The sequence below is a fragment of the Artemia franciscana genome, chromosome 5 (genome assembly GCF_032884065.1).
Source record: "Artemia franciscana chromosome 5, ASM3288406v1, whole genome shotgun sequence".
NCBI classification, from domain to species: domain Eukaryota; kingdom Metazoa; phylum Arthropoda; class Branchiopoda; order Anostraca; family Artemiidae; genus Artemia; species Artemia franciscana.
In genome coordinates, this window is record NC_088867.1 from 3,653,557 (window position 1) to 3,677,707 (window position 24,151).

Consider the following 24,151-nt stretch of genomic DNA (forward strand, 5'->3'; position numbering starts at 1 on the left):
ACCTGGAGTTTAGCGTAAATTGTATGTAATAAAACAATGCATACTTTGATAAGGGTGACTTGATCTTTTACTCAGAAAAATTTGGCGCTAGAACACAGTTGAAAATCGTCTTACAATCACAGTTTAACTTTCCCCTTTTGCAACTTGCTGAAAAAATGGTATACTGATAAAGTTGATGAAATAAGAAAAGCTGACTCATAGCTTACAAAGGATCTATCTCATAGCTTAGAAGCTGACTCATAGCTTACTCATAGAGAATAGCTTACCAAGAGAAGCTGACTCATAGCTTACAAAGGATCTATCTCATAGCTTAGAAGCTGACTCATAGCTTACTCATAGAGAATAGCTTACCAAGAGAAGCTGACTCATAGCTGACAAAGGATCTATCTCATAGCTTAGAAGCTGACTCATAGCTTACTCATAGAGAATAGCTTACCAAGAGAAGCTGACTCATAGCTTACAAAGGATCTATCTCATAGCTTAGAAGCTGACTCATAGCTTACTCATAGAGAATAGCTTACCAAGAGAAGCTGACTCATAGCTTGCAAAGGATCTATCTCATAGCTTAGAAGCTGACTCATAGCTTACTCATAGAGAATAGCTTACCAAGAGAAGCTGACTCATAGCTTACAAAGGATCTATCTTGTATGCATGTTGCCATCCCTTGTAAGAGCTATCTTTTATATTGATAGTGGGCACCTTATTGCTGGCGAACATGATCTTTCTTTTTGTGGTATTTCAGATAACATCAATCTAACTCAATCTATAGAAATATAAGTCAATCTAAGGCAAATTGAAATAGATATACCTAAATGTAATTCTATAAACTAAAGTTAGGTTTATTATCAAAAAGAACCCATTGCATAGGTGCCGTTGGTCTATAATTTGTAGCTTTTTAAGTGCTCTATATTTCAGAACCATACTAGCCTGTTTGTTTTTGGGAAATTCATTTTCCTTGTTTATTAATAATATGGCTCCTAATCCGGATAGTCGTGGGACATAGGGTTTATAATAAAAAAAAATTCCACATAATTGGGCGGGGAGCTACTGACCCCCTCTTTCAATTTCCCTAGAGCTAGTTTCTAAAGATAGGATGAACAGACTTGTTATTAGACTAAAAGGCAGGGAAGGATCTCCAGCATTTTATCGGAGTGGGGACAAGAGGGGTCCATATCCATTTTCTTTTTCGTTTTTATTCAAGCGAATTGTTTATCTTCATAAAAGGTAAATTAATCAAAATAACAAAAAATAATGTTATGAGAGAGGCCATTACAGAGGTGCCACTGGTCTATAGTTGTTAATTTTCATAGCCTTTTAATTCTTACAGATCGAAACTGGCCACCTTATAGTTGGTGGATGTGATGAGTGGCTTCGTATGAGCAAGGATAAACGAAAAATTGAAGGAGTCACTCAGAGTATGGTAGACCGTGCAATCTTTGAGGAGATATGCTCCTTCCTCTTAAATACTATCTTCTCGGATATTAACCCCTCTTCGGATTTTGCACATCCTTCAACCCCATCAAAGGTGCAGTCAAAAAGTGGGAGTAAATCGCGATTAGACTCGTCCAAGGTAGTACCTACTGTCTCTTCTATGCATTCCCAGTTGTTGAAACACCCACAAGGGTTGATGAAACGATTAAGTGTGGATTATTCTGAGGAAGTAACATTAGAAACTACAGAACCAGATCCTCTCCAAAAAGGTAAAGTATATTGTGGATTATGTTCCCATAATATTGTCAATATTTTCTCAATTCATTTGCACTCAACTCTGGTATATTTGCCCATTTTTCAGTTGCAAAAGTTTTCACGTCTGCTGAGAGCGGTTTAGCCGAAAATAGCAATTTTTGTCGAAACTGAATCACAAACGCTGTGTTGTACAAAAAAATCTCTGTCGAATCCTCTGATTGACATTGCTGTAAGACTTAAGACTGTAGATACAGCCGATTCTGAGATACAAGTCTCAAAATTTTTATCTCGTTTTTCTTGGAATTTTGGAAAAAAAAGATTCGCAAAACCCGCTCTCAGCAGAAATTATGCTAGGGAAGCTGAATGCTAAAGTTAGGATTTCAGTATCTTCTAAAATTTTCCTCGATCCCGATTCAGAAAGTTATTAGGACAAGGTGCTCTGACCTCTCTGTCACTTTGTAATTATAGTTTTGCTGTAGAAAGCTATTATGACTTATTTGTTTAGAGGGTATGATTTTTTGTTAGCAAATTATGCTGATGATATTCTCGTGTAGGTGTTTGGTTTAGATGTTCCCACTGTCTGCTGAGAGCGGTTTTGCCAAAAATAACAATTTTGTCGAAACTGAATTACAAACGCTGTGTTGTGCAAAAAAATCTCTGTCGAATCCTCTGATTGACATTGCTGTAAGACTTAAGCCTTTAGATACAGCCCATTCTGAGATACAAATGTCAAAATCTTCGAACTCGTTTTTCTTGGAATCTTTGAAAAAAAGATTCGGCCAAACCGCTCTCAGCAGAAATTATTTTGTCGAAACTGAATTACAAACGCTGTGTTGTGCAAAAAAATCTCTGTCGAATCCTCTGATTGACATTGCTGTAAGACTTAAGACTGTAGATACAGCCCCTTTCTGAGATACAAATGTCAAAATTTTCGAACTTGTTTTTCTTGGAATTTTGGAAAAAAAAAGATTCGGCCAAACCGCTCTCAGCAGAAATTATGCTAGGGAAGCTGAATGCTAAAGTTAGGATTTCTGTATCTTCTGAAATTTTCCTCAATCCCGGTTCAGAAAGTTATTAGACAAGGTGCTCTGACCTCTCTGCCACTTTGTAATTATAGTTTTGCTGTAGAAAGTTATTGTGACTTATTTATTTAGAGGGTATAATTTTTTGTTAGCAAATTATGCTGATGATATTTTCGTGTAGGTGTTTGGTTTAGATGTTCCCACTGTCATAAATTGACGCCGGTGTTCTGACGCCGTTTGCCGGTGTTCTGACGGTGTCCAGTGTCTTGCCGGTGTTCTGGCGCCGGCTGGAGTATAAGGTGACAAAAGTGCCTTTACAACGACATCTCCAGCTCTACAGATTAAATATCTTCCACTGATGACCTAAAGAGTGTTGTATCCTTCTCCAGATATCGGAATAGCGTTGCTTACTGCTTGTGATACCAGGAGGGACCCAGCACCACACTTCCTGAGACATTCGACGTTTGCTCATGCCCACCAAATTTTGGTCTAAAACAGTTATTTTCAAACCGTTGTATTTGTTTTTAGAGCTGCTTATTTCATGCCCAAGATTCGCATTGGTACACCAGTATTGAGACGACATTACTCTTAAATATCCAGAGCCCCAGTTTCATAGAGTAGGTTGTATTTTTCCTCACCTTTTTTAGCCTAGTAAAAGGGCTTCTATCTTAGATAATTCGTGAGGTGATTTCCTTGTTTCCATTAGACCCCGATGAGACTCCCAAGGTACTTAAATTCTTCGATCTGCTCCAGTATATCAATTGCAACTTGGAATGGCAGCTAGTTTTTTTGCAGTATTCACTGGTTCCGCTTTGTTTGAGATTGGTGTTCTTCTGCTGCTCCTCTCTTAAATGAGACAAGACATCTATGTCGTCAGCAAAACCGCCATCACACACAGGGTGCAATCATGGTCCAGCTGGATTGCACCTGTGAAGTTGGACGTTCGAAGGATATAGTTAATTAGGATGGCAAATTCACCCATTTTATATGAGGAGTGTGAGCATATCGGGGTAATGTTCAACCAGATGAATTCCTAGTCTTCAGCTGCCGTAGCCAAGAGCCAGTTCTATTGGTGATCATGTTGTTCTTCAACAAGATGGAGGAGGTATTCGCTGGTTGCACTAACAAAGGGGGAGGTATTCCCCCTTTTGAAAGATATAGTCGATGAGGATGGCAAACAATTCTCCCATTTATATAAGGAGCGTGAGCATATCGGGGTAACGTTCAAACAGATGAATTCCTAGTCTTCAGCGTCCGTAGCTAAGAGCCAGTTCCATTGGTGATCATGTCGTTCTTCAACAAGATAACCTCAATTACTTTAGAGTGTTAATTGGGTTAAATGTGCGTGCAATCCGAGCGTTGTTGACCGATTGTTTGGCGAATAAGGCTAGGAAATATTATAACATGTTAGTTGCTGTGTAATTTAAATTTAGTCGCCGTATCTTCCGTGTATAATCTTGTTGTAATCCTGCAAGGATGGTGGAATTACGAAGATAACTGGGTATAAGTTCTTGGTGTCTAACGGTACGTTATGTGCTTAAAATTTGTGTATGTTGCCATGCATTCGGCATAAGAAAAAGGTTATGATTTTGCTAAATGCTGCATGAGTATATTATCTTATAAATTAATCAGCCAATTAAATCAATAAATCGTTTAAATTGATAAAATTGATAAATTGGTATTAATTTAGTGGAACATGAATCTATTATAGAGACAAAAACATAAAATACTAAAGTAAATGTATACTAGAGTAAAATACTATGTATAGGTAGGACAAAATTGGTCGATGATTAAATTGATCAAACAATTAATCAATTAACTTGAAGATAAAATTGAACAAAGTCAAGAGCATAAAAGTGGGAAGAGTGTAAAATGCTAAAATTTAAGCCACAAAATTGTGCAGAAAAAAAAATTGGTTGACGAGGTGTGATGTGTACAATACGAATTTCCTATGGACTAGTGTCAAGTTTAATGTTACACATCAAAAGCTACGAGCCTGAGAAAATTTAAGCCATAAAATTGTGCAAAAAGAAAGAATTGGTTGACGAGGTGCGATGCTTACAATTCGAAGTTTCCAACGGACTAGTGTAAGAGGAAACGAAGCTATGTGAATTCTTAATGTTTACATAGAAAAGTTTTCTTGTCAGTTCAGCTTTGCAACCAAAGCAGTTTTAGTTGCTTTGTATTGCAATTCATGGAGTTTGAAAATCAGCTTTTATTGAGAAATTTCTCTAGGCAGCAGCAACAGTAATGTAAGATAATATTTTTATTTAATCTAAAAGCTAATCATGGTTGTTGGATTTTCCTATGTGAAATTGTTCTGTGACTATCCATGCGCTAAGTAGGGCTTTTCGCAATTAAATTTCGTTGTTGTTGGCGTTCAGTTAGGTATTGTTATTCTATTTTTATGCCAAAGCGATTATTGCAGCCTGTTATAGGTATTATTTTCTTCTTGTCATAAAGCTGGTTTCGTTCCTTTTACAGATAGAACATTCCTGGTGTATTTATCTATCAGGATAGGCTATAAATAAATTCTGTTAGTGTCAAAGGCTCTATGGAGATTCAAACAACAGTCTATTTGGAAAATGTGGTTCTAACCCACTTCCTAGGGCTATAATGAAATGTTAAGATGGCTAGGACACATTTTGCGGATGAAGGATAACAGTTTACCGAAGTGCGCTCTTTTCGATAATCCATAGAGGGCCAAACGAATTGCAGGTCGTATCCGAATAACTTGGGAAAATGTCGTAAGGAAAGATCTTAAGAAAATCGAAACTTCTTGAAGGGGTAAAGATGGTGTGTAGTTCTGTTGGCCTCAGGCGGCTTGGTGCTGCTGTGAGTTGTTAGTAGTAGTATTGGGCGTATGAGGATGGAATATTTTTTTATTTTATTATTATACTCAAGAAACTAATTGTGTTGTCGAAACCTTTTTCAATTGAGCGCAGTAATTACTGTCCATCATGCCAGTTGTTTTCTTTATGAACCTAGAATGAGATTATTATCCGAAAGAATTCATTTTTCTTTTACAGTTTGTTTGTGTGCTCCGAAGTTGAATAGGTTGCATACTGTCTTTTTACAGATGGATAATTCTTGGTGTATTTATCCATCAGGATAAGCTATAAATGTTTGTTGTTAGTGTTTAAGGCTCTTTTGGGGTACAATATTTTTATTTTATTTTTTTTTAGAAAATAATTTTGTCGTCCAAAGCGCTTTCAATATAGCACAATAACTGAACTTATTCAACAAACCAATGCATTTAATTGCAATTAGTTTTATTAAGCACAAGGTATAACTCTAACTAAGATAGCTCATTAACGTAAATTACTCACATCACCTATCCCCTCAAGTTTGTCTTTACTTCTAGGTGTATCTCAACATCCAAGCCCAGAAAAGTCCGTAAAGCAGCATAGAAAATCTCCGATATCCCATCGACAAGGCATCGAGAGTGTTTTATCCCAGCCTATTTACGCTAAAGCCCCTCCGGTTGCTACCCAAGCGATTTCACCTTCAATAGTTGACCATATAGTCAAAAAAGCTAATGCACTGGATTGACATAAATTTCTTAGAGACATTTTAAGAAAGACTGATGTTATGCTAGGTTAGTTGCTTTTCTTTTTTAACATTTTCCACTTTCCAATCTTCTCTCTTTACCGTTGTTTCCCTCAGGATCAGTTGTATTCTTCTGTTCTCTTGTAACAAGTCCAGAAACACCGGTTCTGCAATTTTATCCCCTATATTACGGTATATAACCGGTTTATAACCGGTTATATACGGTTTATAACTGGTTCACTCTATAAGGGAGAAGGGGGCTGAAGTTGAAACCACAATGGGGTGTGTCATAGAGACTGATGAATGTGCACTGCAGATATAAGTTCTAACATGCTTGGGTACTCTACAACCTTCCCTATCATACTTTTCTTATAAGAAAACAAATCTTCGTCTGTCTAGGTTAAAGAAATACCCGTTCACTGGTTAGGGTATTGCTTTTGTTCTTCAAAGGAAATGAAAAACTTGTTTACAGGCAATGCTATTGGTTAGCATTGCTTAGAGATTATATTGGTTAGGGAGAATATTAAGTTATTCTCATACGAGACAATATTGGTTAGAGAGAATAGTGGTCAGTGAAATAGACAGGAAAGTTTACTCTATGTAAAACTCGAGAACGTAAAAAATCTAATTACTGTTGCTTGTCCTCTTGTTTCAACTTACTAAATCAGATTCATCTCAGCCAGTTTGTCTCGACTATCAAGTTAAACAGTTCGTGGTAACGAACTTTAAGTAAGCGGTGCGGCTCAATAGAAACTAAAACTCTAAAAATGCGGAATTTGATATCAATATATATTCCAAAAGAATCGGCTTATTATGTTGATTCCAAATATATAAGATTCATTAAGTTTAGTTTTAAGCATCAAAAGCTACGAGTCTGAGAAAATTTGCTTGATTTTCGAAAGGGGAGAGAAGCACCCCCTAAGTCAAAGAATCTTAATAAAAGTCAAACCATCATATTCAGCATATCCGAGAACCATAATGTAGACTCTTCAAGCTTCCATCTGTAAAAACGTGGAATTTTGTATTTTTGCCAGAAGAAAGTTGTTTTTTTCCCAGGAGTGATCGCATCGAATCAATAGCCCTAGAATATTGATAAAGGGCTCATTCCATCGGAAATTAAAAATTTTAGTGCCCTTTTTAAGCGACCAAAAAGATTGGAGGGCAACTGGCCCCCTTCCCATCCACCTTTTTTCTTAAAAGTCATCTTATCGAAATGCTGAGATAGCTATTTTGTCAGCATAGTTGAAAAACCGAGTAACTACGTCTTTGAGGATAACATAAACCCTACAACCCCTGGGGAAAGGTTTGTAGGTCAAGAAATTTGTCCATTGTTTACATATAGTATTTCTTACTGGGAAGTATACAGACATTTTCTGGGCAAGGGGAGAACTCAAAGATAATCCGGAGACGTATATAAGTAAAAAAGAAACTCCAATTTCTTGCATTGACACGCTTCTGGGGTGTGTAGAGCAAATACACCCTTGTCAGTGCGAAGATATTTGACTACAGTCTGTTTTATTTATAAATGCAACTATATAGATGGCGTTATATAGATGGGTCTTGGAAATACTGTCTTATATTATACAAGCACAAAAACATTCAAATGTGGAATTTTGGTATGATTTATGTTCTATGAAAATTATGGTGATGAAAGGAATGTTGTTACCAAACAAGGATGGGGAATTTATATCCAATAAAGTTGAATATTTTGTAATAATGCCGCTTCAAGGTGGTTCTTTAGTTCACCATCACTGGAAAGTCGGAAAATCAGTAGGAACTCTTTCTCGCAGCCTTGACTTTTTTTTGGGGGGGGGGAGGTCCCGAAATTTATAAATTGTCTCTGGATATCGTCCTTTGAGGACCTGACTGAAAATACTCGGGTTACTCGATCTAACTCTTGGACAGAAATCGCTACATCAGGTTTGTATTGATCCAAGAGTGTAAGCCGATTAAGACCTGTATTAAGCCGCTGCGATAGTGGCTTCTTTAAAATATGCTTTATCATAAAACTAGCCATTTTTGCGTGAAAACGCAGCAGTGTGAAATGAGATCATTTAAAAATTTTACGAAAGAATTTACTGATATTGCTTGATTTAAGTGAGGATTACCGGGAATAGAGCTTCCCCGGTAATTTCTACGGTAAAAAAAAACCCACGGTCATTTCTACGGTAGAAAACAATGAAATAAGCTATTTATTTTCGCTTTATTTTATATTAGTAACTTTTGAAAGTAGACAGCCGACAACTTCATGGAAACTCAGATTAATCATTCTTTGAAGAATCTAATTTTTGCTATGACAACGGTCATCCACAGTTGTTAGCTGTATGGATCGTTTGCTTCTGTTTTAAGAATTTTAAAAAACATGCCATTCACTAGAAGAAAATAGAAAAAGGAAAAAGAATTAAGAAAAAGTCAATTAATGTGGCTATTCGTATACATATATATTTTTGCTATACAAAGGGATAGTTCGTGCAACATTGCAATCCTCCTTAAAAGACTTTTAAGTGCAAAACCAGTTCCAGATCGATTTTTCTTATCAAGACTTCTCTTGTGTTTCTGCTTTTTTGGTTATTCTCTTTTCTCTAAATAAGTAGTTGAATAAGTAGATACAAATAACGTCATATGTAGATACACCTAACGTCCCCAAAAAGAAAAGAAACACACATGAGAACAATTGCCAAATTCAATGCATGTACATACTTCTGATGTATCATAGAACATATTAAAGGTATGAAGTGTATCTATCTATCATTCGTCAAGGCAAAATTTTTGCGCACAACAATAGTTCAGTGACTTTTTTTTAACTCTATAAAACAAGAAAAATCGAGCTGTTTCTGAAACTTGACTTGCCGATTCCCTCAACTAAAGTGTACAAGAGATTTATCAACTCTTTGTATCCTTTTTGAGTCATCCTGGCTAAGTAGTTGGCGCAATGGTTTGAGAATACAAGTGGCACGGGGTCGATCCCATGCGTAACCGGTCATTTGGTTTCGGATTGGGGTCATTGGCGTGACTCTAAGCTCAGCCAGATTCAGCCCAGCTCTTAATGAGTACCTGGAGATATCTGGGGAAGGTAAGCAGGAAGGGTGTGCGAAAGCATTGGGTGGTTCGCCCCCAACCCTCTATTGTACTTCCTGGCTGAAGGGCCCCAAAACGGGGATCAATACCGCCGGTTTAAGGGTCTAGTGCCGTCTTAATTACTGCATTCTTTTCATTTTCTTCTTAATTGACTGTATTCAATTATTAACAAAATACAATTTCTTCCTATATTTACAAAAAAAAAAAAAATTAGGAAGAAATCGGCTTTGCTGACGCCGTTTATCCATGAAATCTATAAATATATTGAATTTACATAAAAGACCAAATCGGTGAAGACTAAAAGGAATCGATTTAAAATTTTTCTGACATCGAAAGGTTTTGGCGATGTATATAGAGACACAAAAGTAGTGCAGGTGATTTTCAATCACATTTTTGTTTTTCGTGATTATTTCATCACAAAAGTAGTGCAGATGATTTTCAATCACATTTTTGTTTTTCGTGATTATTTCATCACAAAAGTAGTGCAGATGATTTTCTATCACATTTTTGTTTTTCGTGATTATTTCATCACAAAAGTAGTGCAGATGATTTTCAATCACATTTTTGTTTTTCGTGATTATTTCATCACAAAAGTAGTGCAGATGATTTTCAATCACATTTTTGTTTTTCGTGATTATTTCATCACAAAAGTAGTGCAGATGATTTTCAATCACATTTTTGTTTTTCGTGATTATTTCATCACAAAAGTAGTGCAGATGATTTTCAATCACATTTTTGTTTTTCGTGATTATTTCATCACAAAAGTAGTGCAGATGATTTTCAATCACATTTTTGTTTTTCGTGATTATTTCATCACAAAAGTAGTGCAGATGATTTTCAATCACATTTTTGTTTTTCGTGATTATTTCATCACAAAAGTAGTGCAGATGATTTTCAATCACATTTTTGTTTTTCGTGATTATTTCATCACAAAAGTAGTGCAGATGATTTTCAATCACATTTTTGTTTTTCGTGATTATTTCATCACAAAAGTAGTGCAGATGATTTTCAATCACATTTTTGTTTTTCGTGATTATTTCATCACAAAAGTAGTGCAGATGATTTTCAATCACATTTTTGTTTTTCGTGATTATTTCATCACAAAAGTAGTGCAGATGATTTTCAATCACATTTTTGTTTTTCGTGATTATTTCATCACAAAAGTAGTGCAGATGATTTTCAATCACATTTTTGTTTTTCGTGATTATTTCATCACAAAAGTAGTGCAGATGATTTTCAATCACAGTTTTGTTTTTCGTGATTATTTCATGCGAAATCAATGTAGTGTTTGAGGAGAGAGAGACAAATTACAGGGTGAAATTTACTAGAGATCTCAATATTAGGTTGAAGTATTTCAAATGATGTATTTTCTTCTGAAACTTAAATTTAAACTTAAACACAAAACATTTTTCTAATATTTAATCCAATTCGTATAGCAAGCTAAAGAAAAGGAATGAGAAAAATATTAGCATATTCCTCATTTATACATCCTCTAATTTCGATAAAGTAACAATATTTTCACCTTTAACGCTAAAAATAAACTACTGTTTAATCTAAAGATGCTACACCCTTAACAACCAATTGCAGCCCGAGGTAGACAAAGCTGTGTCTGTTTGTTATATAGGGATTGACAATTTAGTTTAGCGCAGTTTAGTGGTTAAGAAACAATTCAGTCCCACCTTTGTCTAAGTACTAGCTCGTACTTCGTAAAAATTTTGTAAAACGTAAAACTTCGTAAAATCGTAAAACTTTCCGAACTGCTGTCACGTCAGTTTCGCTAATACTTCCGTAGAAGTAATTATGGCCGATGTCTGAAGCCCATTCAGCGACTTGTCAGAAATCCTTTTGCGTCCGAAATGCGATTGCTACCGTAATTTATTTAAGCGTTTAATTATGTGTCAAATCTTTAGTAAGTTTCTCCAGCAATAGCTCTGTACAACATCAATTTTTTTGTTATGCAATTCTTCCCAGTGTTTTCATTCTTATAAAATAACGTCCTACTTGAAATTGAGGTCCCATACGATATTGAATTTTTGTTAATTAATTTTTCCCATTCTTTCCATTCTTATAAAATGTTACAATATATGAAATTTGGGTCCTATGTGACATCAAATTTTTGTTAATTAATTTTTCTCAATGTTTCTATTCTCATAAAATGAAGTCACACTTTAAATTGAGGTTATAAAACGAAATCCAAAACGAAATTGAATTTTTTTAATTAATTTTGCCCAATCTTTCCTTTCTTATAAAATGTTGCCATACTTGAAATTGAGGTACTAAATGATATCCATTTTTTTTTTTAATAATTTTTCTCAGTGTTTCCGTCCTGATAAGTGATGTCACACTTGAAATTGAGGTCATAAAATAAGGTCCAAGGTGACATCGAATTTTTGCTAATCCATTTTCCCCAATCTTTTCATTCTTATAAAATGAATCCCTACTTAAAATTAAGATGTTATGCCATATCTAATTTTGGTTAATTAATTTTTTCCCAATCTGTCCATTCTAGTGAAATGATGTCGCAATTGTAATTTTTTGTTAATTAATTTTCCTCGATGTTCCCATGCTTGTAAAATGATGTCACACCTTGAATTGAGGTCATAACACGAGGTCCCGAACGAAATCGAATTTTTTGTAATCAGTTTTTTCCAATGTTTCTATTTTTATAAAATGTCGCCATAATTGAAATTGAGGTCCTATATGACATCAAATTTTTGTGAAATAATTTTTCTCAATGTTTACATCCTGATAAACTGATGTCACACTTGAAATTGAGGTCATAAAATAAGGTTCCAGATGACATCGAATACTTTTTAATTCATTTAGCCCAATCTTTCCATTCTTATAAAATGAAGGTCATACTTAAAATTGAGGCCTCTACGACATCAAATTTTTTGATAATTAATTTTTACCAATGCTTCCATTCTTATAAAAGGATGCCATAGTTGAAATTGAGGTCCTATGCGATATCGAATTTGTGCTAAATAATTTTGCCCAATGTTTTCATTCTTATAAACTGATGTGACACCTAAAATCGAGGTCGTAAAATGATGTCCCATAGGACATCGAGCTTTTGGTAATTAATTTTTACCAATGTTTCCAATCTTATAAAATAACTAGCTGTTGGTGTGGCGCTTCGCGCCACACCAACACCTAGTTGCTCGGGTTATCCTCCTGGGCTGGGGTTATACAGTTATCCCCCCTGTGCTCTTCCGGCGTCCCCGATTGTAGTTGTGTCCCTGTGTCCCGGTCGTCATTTATATTCCCTGTGTCCTTGTCGTCATTTGTGTCCCGGTCTGTAATTTCTCTCTTGATTGTCCCAGTCGTCGCTTATATTACCTGTGTCCCGGTGTCCCGGTGTCCTGGTCTGTAACGTCATAAAGTCTTCAGTGGCTCCGGTGGTGCAGCCAGTTGAGGAAGTTCAACTTTTCCTCAGGCGCAACACATTCCCATTGTTTCACCATTAAATTTCAAGGCATTGCAATAGGGACGAATTTTAGACATAATCGCGATTTTAACACATCTACTCAAGCTATATTCATCGACTGGGCTGTACCTAAATGCCAGGCGATAATTTTGACGTTGCTCATGTGATTCCTCGGCACGCTTTCTTTTGGCATTATCTCTTTGAGCCGCAAGCCTGTTTTCACGTTGTTCATGTGATTCCTCGGCACGCTTCCTTTTGGCACTATATCTTTGAGCCGCAAGCCTGTTTTCACGTTGTTCTTGTGATTCCTCGGCATGATTTTTTTGGTAATTTCTCTTTGAGCCTCAAGCTTGTTTTCACGTTGTTCTTGGGAATCCTCGGCACGCTTTCTTTTGGCATTATCTCTTTGAGCCGGAAGCCTGTTTTCACGTTGTTCTTGTGATTCCTCGGCATGATTTTTTTTTGGTAATTTCTCTTTGAGCCTCAAGCCTGTTTTCACGTTGTTCTTGTGATTCCTCGATACTCTTCTTTGGGTCTTCCTCGGCTGTTTCTTCTGCCATTGTAGGATTTATACTAAAATTTCTCTTTGGGGGAGTTGGGGGGATTTCCAGTGCTTTGGCGTTGAAAATTGGTAGGCGTGTCAGGGACTTGCACAAATGGACCTGATAACAGTTGCTTCCTCGATTCGACAATCTGGGGGGCTGGAAGGAGGGGAAATCGTAAAAATTGAGGTATGTTCGTCATACGAATGGGTGATCGGATCTTAATGTAACTTGATATATAGAAAGATCTCATGTCTCATATGCTCCGTTTTCAATTCGGATCGGACCCGGGGACATTGGGGATTGGAGGGGGGAAACGGAAATCTTGGAAAACGCTTAGAGTGAAGAGACTGTGATGAAACTTGATGGGAAGAATAAGCACAAGTTCTAGATACGTGATTGACATGACCGGACCCGATCTCTTTAGGGGAGTTGGAGGGATTTCTAGTGCTTCGGTGACTTCGAGAATAAGCTTAAATCCTAGATACGTGATTGACATAACTGGACCAGATCCGCTCTCTTTGGGGGAGTTGGGGGCTTGTCACAAGTGCCACATGAGCTCTTGGCTCTTGTTACTAATAAATTTTTGCCACTGTTTCCTTTCTTATAAAATGTTACCAAACTTGAAATTGAGGTCCTATGACATCATTTTTTTTAATAATTTGTCTCAATGTTTCCATCCTGATAAAATGATGTCGCGCTTGAAATTGAGATATAAAATAAGGTCCCAGATGACATCGAATTTTGGTTAATTCATTTTGCCCATTCCTTTCATTCTTATAAAATGATGCCATACGAGGTCCTCTACGACATCGACTTTATTTTAATTCATTTTGCCTAATGTTTTCCTTCTTATAAAATGATCCCATACATAAAATTGAGTTCCTATCCGACATCGAATTTTGGTTAATTAATTTTATTCAATGTGTCCATTATAATGAAATGATGTCACAATTGAAATTGAGGTCTTAAAATGATGTCACAATTGAAATTGAGGTCTTAAAATGAGGTCCCTTACGGCATCGAATTTTTTGCTAATTAATTTGTACCAATGTTTCCATTCTTATAAACTGATGTCATACTTGAAATTGAGGTCCTATACGATGTCGAATTTTTGTTCAATAATTTTGACCAATGTTTCCATTCACAAAATGATGTCACACTTGAAATTGGTGTCCATAGAGTATCGAATTCTTTTAAATTAGTTTTTACCAATGTTTCCAATTTTATAAAATGATGTCGTACTTAGAATTAAGGCCCTATATGATTCCTAAATTTTGTTAATCAATTTTGCCCAATATTTTTATTCTTATGAAGTGATGTCATACTTGAAATTTAAGTCCCACACGACATCGGATTTTGTTAATTAATTTTTACCAATGTTTTCATTCTTACAAATAATGCCATACTTGAAATTGAGGTCCTATACGACATCAAATTGATGTTAATTAATTTTTCTCAATGTTTCTTTTCTTATAAAATGATATCACACTTGAAATTGAGGTAATAAAAAATGAGGTCTCATAAGACAGCGAATTTTTGTTAATTAATTTTTACCAATGCTTTCACCCTTATAAAATCGTTTCATACTTGAAATTGAGGTCCTAAAATGAGGTCCTATACGATATCAAATTTTTGTTAATTAATTTTTCTTAATGTGTACATTCTCAGAAAATGATATCATACTTGAAATTAAGTAGCTTTATTACCTTTCAGGAAACATTTTTTTTTTATGCCACGTCATCAGAGACGGTCTTTGTCCTATTGACTCCCGCAAGAGCAGAAGTCATAAATATTTATTTATTTGTTTATATATGTTTATCTATTTGCTTATTATCAAATAAATATTTTTACACTTAATCACTTCTCTTCCTTTTTAGATAACATCTTTTAGTGCAAATAAAATTTTACTTATATAGTATTCCCTTCCAAAAGTCACATCCTTTCTCCCCTAATGACTTTTTTTCCTTCTATGGATCAAAATGCTGAGTCCCGGCCCTCCCTCAAATTCAAAATTTTCTTGAATTCCAGGGCACTTCTATTTCACATTGTCATTTTTTTGTTTTATCCCCCCCATACCGTAAAATTTTCTTGGTACTTGCCTGGTTTGAACCTATAATGGCCATAAAAAAAATTCTTTGGTCAACTCTTAGAATCCAAAAGGAAATCATTCTTCACGGAATTTCTGCTTTTCAATGTAGTTGATCTGTAAACAGGTTGAATTTTTAATTAATGTCTGGTGTTATAAAATAGGTTCCGTATAGTACATTCCAGTGCTGAACTTTCATTTAGGTTCTTAAGGTGATGCTGATCTGGTAATGCTAGAATCGTGACCAATTAGTTTATGCTTTTTGGCCATCATTTCAAATAGGTTGGGGCATTTGCCCCTTCATTCGATGCCCTTTCCTCTCTACACTTTTGTTTCGTTTTCTTCACTTTAAAATTCTCTTTTTGGTATTATCATTGTGAAAGTAGAAGAAAAACAGCCAAAATGCCTCCCTCCCCTTAATTTCGAAAAGTAGATTGTGCCTCCCCTAGATTTTTCTAAATTGACACCATTGCGTAATTTCTGGGTTGGTTTAAATCTGAGTGGTTAAGGGAATTGATCTGTATAAATAAGTCTTTAAGGTAATAAATAACTGCTGCCCCATATACCTTTCAGAAAATTCGGAGAAATCGCGAATTAAATTTTTCATGCAAAAGATCATATGCAGTTATGCATTGTTTGATTGTTGTGAGGGGCTATAAAGTCTGGTGCTGTGTTCTTTACTTTTTTATCAAATTTTTTGAAGCCAGGGTATTCAAGCCATTATGCTCGTCGATTGCTAATTAGGAGAATAAAACAAGATCTTAGCAATTTGTTTCTGACTGAGGCTAGATGCTCTAAGGTAAACTTAAAATGCTGAACTCAGAGAAAGTAGGGCTTCCCTAGTCGTGCACAAGAACTGATGAGCATTTTAATAACCTAGTCAGCATTGCCAGTGTGAAGGAAATTTCAAACTTCTGGAAATACAGCCAAACTACTTGAAGCTGGTCTTTGCTTTTCTTACAGGAGATCTGTTGTTGAAAATGATTTTTTGAAGTCCATGAGTTCTGATCCAAAACAAATTCAGATTCTTAGTAATGAAAGAAATAGAACGGGTAATAGGTCAGTGAATTCTCTACTCCCTCTTGTCCATCATTGTGTACGTGTAACTGAGCCTCGTACAACTCAGCCCCATTTAACTGAACCCATGTTCAACTTAACCCTCATTCGAATCAAGCCCAATTTGACTCAACTCAACCCAAGGTCTAAGAATAATTTTGAACTAACGCTGATTAAAAGACCCAAATTTGCTTCTCGCTTCATTCTTAGTCTCGAATTTATGCTATACACGTGGCTAACCAAAAAATTATTCCGAATCTAAAGGCACCTTCTGGTCTGATGTCAAAATTATGGCATGAACCTTTTTTTGGTTTTATTTCAAACTGTGAGGATCTCTCTTTTTTCTTTTTTTCTTTTGCTTAGATGTATCGGGAATTTTTGTGACGCTCATTTTAACTTTTAATCAACTTTCAGTATTTTAGTGTACTTCCAAGTTTTGAGCTTTGCTATAGAATTACAAGCAAGGTATGGGAAGTAATTTTCGTCCATCCTCCCTCAAAGAGGGTGAGGTTAAGACCACCTAAAAAGTAGAGTTTGTCGTTGCGTCATAACTCAAACTTTCAGGGTGCATTGCCGAGAGGAAAAAACACCAAGGGAAAAAATCTCCCAACGATTTTCAAACATGGGAGGTAAGGAAGTTTTTAACCCACTTCCCATTTTAGAACATGGCAATTTTTCCAGGACCGATATACGGTTGTACCCTTTATTTGTATCAGTCCATGGCTTTGACTAAAACCAAGTAATTTTAATTCTAATTAGCATCAATCTTAAAAAACGCTTTCCAAAATAGAGACCTGAATGAGGGTTGAATCGCATAGAGTTCATTCGAATGGGGGCTGGGCTGCACAAGGGTTCAGCTACGCGAAGTTGTATTGTACGAGGGCTCAGTTGCACGGAAATTGAGTTGTGTGAGAGTTTAGTTGAATGGAGCTGAGTTGAACGGGGGTTCAGTTTCACGAGGGTTAGTTACACGAGAGTCGAGTTGCACGGGGGGTTCAGTTCAATGAGGGCTCAGCTTCATAGGTTCAGTTGCACGGAGTTAAGTTACACGAGGATTCAGTTCCAATGGAATGGTCAATTACATGAACATCTTTATAGGACTGGAAAATATATAAGAAGATCAATTCATTTGTTTTTCTAGCCATAGTAACAAAGCTGAGCTACCGAGTTTCCGTTGCTAAAGAAGCAGAGAAAAAAAGAAGGTGGAAATAAGGGAGAAAGGCGAAGTTAAGTTCAGATACAGAGAAATAGAAAAGAAGAAGCGAGCAGTTGAGCACCTCCAAACAAGTCTTAAGGGGTAGAAGGCTTCTTTTCTGCAGAACAGAATCTTTCATATTTCATGGACTCATCCGACTTAGAATTTATTAAAACTATATTAGAACCGTGTATAACAAAGAGAAAAGAAGAAATGGGTGTCAGGATGCCAAGGTGTATCCCCTCCACTGTTATAAGTGGGGTGCCATAGGCGCTTCTCTTTTCTTCTTTGCCGTTAATGAAGAACAAGTTTAACGATGATTCCCTTCGGGGCCCTAGTGAACAATTCCAATGACTTACTTAAGGCTCCTGCCACATGGGGTGCAGCGTAGAGAGCTTTGCAACTTGACTTCTCCAGGTGGACCGGTCTGCTGCTAAATGAGATGCCTCATCGACAGCAATGTTGGCCATCACCAAGAATTTGTCGAGGCTGTCTTTCCACCTTGTCCGAGGTCTGCCCCTCGGGCGAGACCAGCCATGGGCTTTTGGGTCGAAGTCGTACACTATTCGGGCTGGCGTTGATGTCGGCATTCGTAGGAGGTGTCCGAACCATCTGAGAGACCTCTGCGCTATCTGGACGGAGAATGGCACCTGGGAGGTGAGAGTAAGCAACCTTGCGTTGCTTACAAAATCATCCCACCGGAATCCCTCGATCCGGCGAAGCTGTTTCGTCTGACAGACGTCTATCATTTTAAGGATGGTTGATTTGAGGGGCCAGGTTTCCGCCGCGTAGAGCAGGACGGAGCTTACGGATGCGTTATAGATTCGGATTTTCGTACGCCTTGAGATGTGCGGCATTCTCCATAGACTGTTGAGTCTACCGACGATGGAAGAGGCTTTCGATATTCGGCTGCATACCTCTTCGTCTACGGAGCCATCATTGGACAGCACAGAGCCGAGGTAAGTGAAGTTTTTAACGACTTCAACAAGTGTTCCGCAGACAGTTATGGTATCAGGGTGCGAGACTGGACCTGGGGGTTCAATTGCCATAATCTTAGTTTTGAGCCAGTTGATTATCAGCCCCACTTTTGCTGCCTCTTCCTTCAGGACTTCCAGAGCGTCGGTCAGCTGGTCGATTGAGTCGGCAACGAGAGCAAGATCGTCTGCGAAGTCCGCATCCGTCAGAATGCGATCTCCAAACTGCAGACCAAAGGGCAGGCGATTTGTAGTTCTTGTCATCACATAGTCTATCACACAATTGAACAATTCCGGGGCGGCGGCACACCCTTGGCGAACGCCCGTTTTGATATTGAATGTCGTGCTCCGTTTTCCGTTGACTTGGACGCAACTCTCGGTCTCTTCGTACAGCTTTTCAAAAAGCTTGCAGTATTTATCTGGTAGACCCGTCGATCTAAGTATTAGCCAAACAGAGTTGCGATCGACGGAGTCAAAAGCAGCTTTGAAGTCTACGAAGGCCACGTATGCGTTCCTCCTGAATTCTCTAGTTTTCTCAATTAACTGGCGCATAGTGAAGATTTGTTCGACAGTGGACCTCCCTGGCATAAATCCGGCCTGCTGAACTCTCCTTTTTCTTCGGAGGATACTCGTGCATCTGTCTAGCAGGGTCATGGCAAAGAGCTTTCCAGGGACTGAGAGAAGGGTTATACCTCTGTAATTAGAGCAGATGCTCTTGCTCCCCTTTCTCTTCCAAAGGGGCAGGATTATGCCAAGTCGCCAGTCCTTCGGGACCCATTCTGTGCGCCACACCACGGAAACAGCATTTGCAGCCAAAGTAACATCGCCGGTCCAGCATACTTCAGGAGCTCAGCGGACACTCCGCATACGCCTGCCGCTTTGTTATTCTTTAGACGTTTCAAAGCAGAGTGGATTTCTGCTGTCGTGAAGGAAGTCTCTGGTTCGTTTGACGGCACTTCCTGAGTGCTGGCAGCTAGGCGTGCGAGTTCCTGGTCAGTCTGTGCTACAGCATCGGCATTGAGGAGACTTGAGAAGTGGTCTTTCCATCGACTGACCTGAGCGGCCTCGTCACTAAGTGGCTGGCCGTCCGCAGAGACAACAGATGCAACTGAGGGGGCTTTGTCGCTTGTGAGGTCACGGAGGTGCTTGTAGAGGCTCCCGACGTCCCCTTTCATGGCTGCGCCTTCCAGCTCGTTTGCCTTCCTTTCCACAAACAGTTTCTTGTCTCGCTGTATCAGCTTGTTGCGGACACCATTAAGGCGCCTGTAGGTCGGCATGTCGCCCAGAAGCCTTGCCTTGCGTCTCTGCTCAATGACGTCAAGCGTATCGAACTGAACCCACGCTTTCTTAGCACGCTTCGCCCTTCCAATATTTGCGGTCGCTGACTCCAGGACATTCTTCTTAAACGAGATCCATGCGTCCTCAGAACTTTCAAATGGCAGGAGTGCGTCGAAGCGGTTCGAGACATCAATGGCATACTTGGACCGTATCTCTTGATCGGAGAGACGAGAGACATCAATCTTGGTCGGTCTAGGTTGCGAGCGCTGGGCTTGGAGCCTCAGTCGCATATTAGCTACAACGAGGCGATGGTCAGTGTTACCAATCTCGGCTGACCTGTACGTCCTGCAGTTACTAATCGAGGATCTCCATCTCTGTGAGACAATGATATAGTCGATCATTTTTTTGGTACGGCCGTCGTTGCTGTACCATGTGTATTTGTGGATATCCTTCCTTGCGAACAGCGTGTTCGTAATGACAAGGTTATGCATGCTGCACAGTTGAAGGAGCCTTAGCCCTTTGTCATTTAGAGGGTCCGGAATAACTGGTCCGATGACTTGCCGCCATAGGTCGTGGTTGTCGCTCACTGTTGCATTCATATCACCCAAAAGGATGACAATATCGTGGGGGGATATCTTGGACAGTTCATTAGCCAGGGCAGAGTAGAAAGTTTCTTTTGCTTCGTCGTCGGCTTCATTTGTCGGAGCATAGCAGACAAGGACTGTCATTTTTCCTTGCTTATGACTCAGTCGAGCATTAGCTATTCTATCCGAGACGGGAGTAAATGACAGTAGACACTTTATGGACTTGTTATCAAGTACTAGTCCAACCCCATTTCTCCTAGTCGTTGTCTGTCCAGACCATAGAAGGTGGTATCCCTCACCTATGGGATCAGTCCCATTCCCGACTAGGTGGGTTTCTGTTATTCCAGCAATAGAGATGCGGAATCGCTTCAGTTCCATCGCCAGAAGCGTCTTTGCTCCGGGAAAGTTCAGTGTCAATACATTCCAGGTGGCAATCCGGAGGCCACCATGGTCAAGGAGATTCAAACGCTGGTCATTTCTCAGTCCAGGGGCGAGCAAGGGTCGTGATGGGATAAAAGAAGATCGGTCATCCGAGGCAGTTGCTAAGCTATTCATTGCGATCGATTTCAGGTGGAGGGTTGCAGGCCCAACCGACCCTAGGCCTGGATTCTGATTAGAGCCAGGATTTACCTGGATACTGAGAATCCTGGGGTGGGCTCCACCCACCTCATGAGGTTGAGGCCACCCTGATCGGAGCGATTAGTTAGGGGAAACCCCATATCCAGAGGTACGTGGTCAACAGACATTGTCTGCATCATTCCGGACGAACTCCATCACCTCCAACAATTCCAATAGGGCCCTAGAAACAAATTTCACTGGGCCCCCTAACCTAACCATCAGGGTTCCTAGCAACCAATTTTACCGGACCCCTAACCTAACCAATTGGGGTCCCTAGCATCCAATCCCAACGGGGGCCCTAGCAGCCATCATGGGTTCCTTGAAACCTTTGTCATCGTGGTGGGGGGGGCTAATCTAAGCTAGTAACCTTTTCCACCGGGGAGACCCTAGCAGTCAGTTCCGAGTGGGCTCTAGCGAGCAATTCCAATGAGGGGCCCCCTAGCTACAAATTCAACCGGGGCCTTAGCAAGAAACTCCAACGGAGCCCCTAGAAAACAATTTCACCAAGCCCCCAGACCTAAGCACCTGGGGCCCCAGGATCCAGTTTCACTGCATGCCCTAGTATCAATTTCCAACGGGATCCTTAGCATCGAATTTCATAGGGACCCCTAGCAACCTTTTTCAATCGGGCCCCTAGTATCCAATTCCAACAGGGTGACCCCTAGCAAGCACTTCCACTGGGTCCCCAGCAACCTGCCCCGCCGGGACCCCTACCATCCAATTCCACCGGGGCCCTAGCGAGCAATTCCATCCAGTAGGTGCTTATAACTTAATGGGTTTTGTTTACTTTTTGCTGTTACGTAATAAGAATTGTTAGAGTTCAGTAGTCAAGTGGGGATCCGGTCGTAACTGAGGACACACACATGGGTGTTACGTAATGACGGTGCATACGTGGGATATAACACAATTTTGCGTGACCTGATAGATTTATTAGGGATGACGTAATCTTGCGTTACTTGCTAGTTTTATAGGGAATGATGTAATGTTATTGCACATGCACATGTGCAATAACTGCACATGTGGACCGTTACATAATACTTTAAGAGATTTTATTTATAGTATTTCAGAGAATACTTTAAAAGATTCATTAGGATTCGAAAGGAATAGGGCTGCCATGGAATGGAGCATTAGACACGTTGACTATGAAAGCCTATCTAATACTTTGATTCGGGTAATACATTCTACATGATAAACTATTGCACGCAAGGAGAATCCCCTGTTCCCGCAAACGAGAATGATTATAGGGTTCGCATGTTTCCATATGGATGCAATAATTGACACGCAGGAGGGAAAATCGATTACTAGAAATTGCTTACATTTGATATGCACCTGCATGTTAAATGATTCTTTAGAGAGTTTTACCAGATAATATTGGAGCTTGTTCAGATTACATTTTTAGTAATAGAGTCTTTTACTCTATTAGAACTTGAATATGCAATCAGAGATGAAATAAGAGCGACGGTAGCATTATGGTTAGAATATGATGCACCATCATACATGATCAAAAGCCTTTCTTTTCCTCTTTACTAGACTTAATTTAGAACTTATATTAGAGGCTTATATTATAGTATTTAAGAGAATACTTTAAAAGATTCATTAGGATTCGAAAGGAATAGGGCTGCCATGGAATGGAGCATTAGACACGTTGACTATGAAAGCCTATCTAATACTTTGATTCGGGTAATACATTCTACATGATAAACTATTGCACGCAAGGAGAATCCCCTGTTCCCGCAAACGAGAATCAAGTTTGATGAGTTTAAACACATCAAACGAAAGAACAAAACGTGAAAAAGCTCGTAAAGGATAAAAATCAGCAAAAAGAACCATAAATTAAAGAAATGTGGGACCCCTTAGCATTCAATCCTATCCGGCCTCTATCATTCAATCCCATCGCCCTCCAAAGCATCCAATTCCAATGGGGGCTTAGCAACCGATTCCAGGGATTACCATAGCAATTAATTACACTGGGGAATGGCAAATTTTAACACCGGCATATATCTAGAAAGATCTGAATCTCTTTCAGGCAACCCAAGTGACTTCTAAAGGTGGTAGAAAGGGACGCTTATTTTATCCAGAATTGAAACGGCCGACGCGCAAAGAGTGCTGGAACGATTTCTAGTATTCATGATGCACTGAAGGTGCTGAAAGACCAAGATATGTGATTTTTTTGGTTTTTTCAAGTGCGTACCCAATTTTTTCAAGTCACAACTTAATTATCTAGTTATAGGAAGCGTTAAGTTAAACGTCTGTGTTAGCCGTCTTTGTTAGGACTACCTGGAGCTTTTGGAATAAAAACTCACCGTACGGTATTGCTGCCTCTGAAACTCGAGACTCAATATGCGTATAGTTTTTCAAAAATTCTAAATCAATTAACTATGTGTTAATTTTCACACAATAGTATTTGGACTTCTTTTGGCTAGAATTGTTCTTTTGCACCACAAAATGGCTGAAAAAACCGCGTTGCTGTGGGAGATTCATTTCGGCTAAAATGTCTAAGCTAACCGGTGATATTGTAGGAGTACATGCAACCTTAAAAACGAATACGCCACTGTATGGCACTACTGTCTCTGAAACTGAAGACTCAGTTTCAATATGCATGTGGTTTTTGGTAACTCTAAATCAATGGACTATCTCAGAATTTTCACACAATAACATTTTGGCCTTCTTTTGGTTACAGTTGTTGTTTTGCACAATAAAATGACTGAAAATGTCTCTTTGCTATGGGACACTCTTTTTGGCTAAGATAAATGTCTTTGTTAACTGCTCATTTCGTAGGACTACCTGCGCCTTTAGAAACGAATGCGCCAACGTATGGCATTACTGCCTCTAAAACGGGATGCTCGATATGGGTATAGTTCTTTTTGTGCTAAATTTTATGTAGTGAAGAGGGAAAGAAAGGCTTTGATCATATACGATGGTGTATCATATTCTAACCATAATGATACTCTCGCTTTTATTTTACCTCTGATAGCATATTCAAGCTCCAATAAAGTAAAAGAGTCTATAACTAAAAATGCGTTATGAACAAGCTCCAATATTATCTGATAATA

General features: G+C 38.6%; 2 protein-coding genes across 2 annotated transcripts in view; one reads left to right on the forward strand and one right to left on the reverse strand.

The window, feature by feature from the left end:
* Positions 1-15,164, forward strand: part of LOC136026890 (KAT8 regulatory NSL complex subunit 3-like) — a 36,085-nt gene extending 20,921 nt beyond the window's left edge. The window contains exons 4-6 of the mRNA XM_065703695.1: positions 1,328-1,700; positions 6,073-6,306; positions 15,021-15,164. Of these exons, the coding sequence (XP_065559767.1) occupies positions 1,328-1,700; positions 6,073-6,260 (561 nt within the window). The 3' untranslated portion in view covers positions 6,261-6,306; positions 15,021-15,164. The remainder of the gene's footprint in view (positions 1-1,327; positions 1,701-6,072; positions 6,307-15,020) is intronic.
* Positions 15,165-19,364: 4,200 nt separating this feature from the next.
* Positions 19,365-21,035, reverse strand: LOC136026811 (craniofacial development protein 2-like). Its single transcript, XM_065703512.1, has one exon. It carries the CDS (start codon positions 21,033-21,035, stop codon positions 19,365-19,367), a length of 1,671 nt encoding a protein of 556 aa, XP_065559584.1.
* Positions 21,036-24,151: the final 3,116 nt, after the last annotated feature.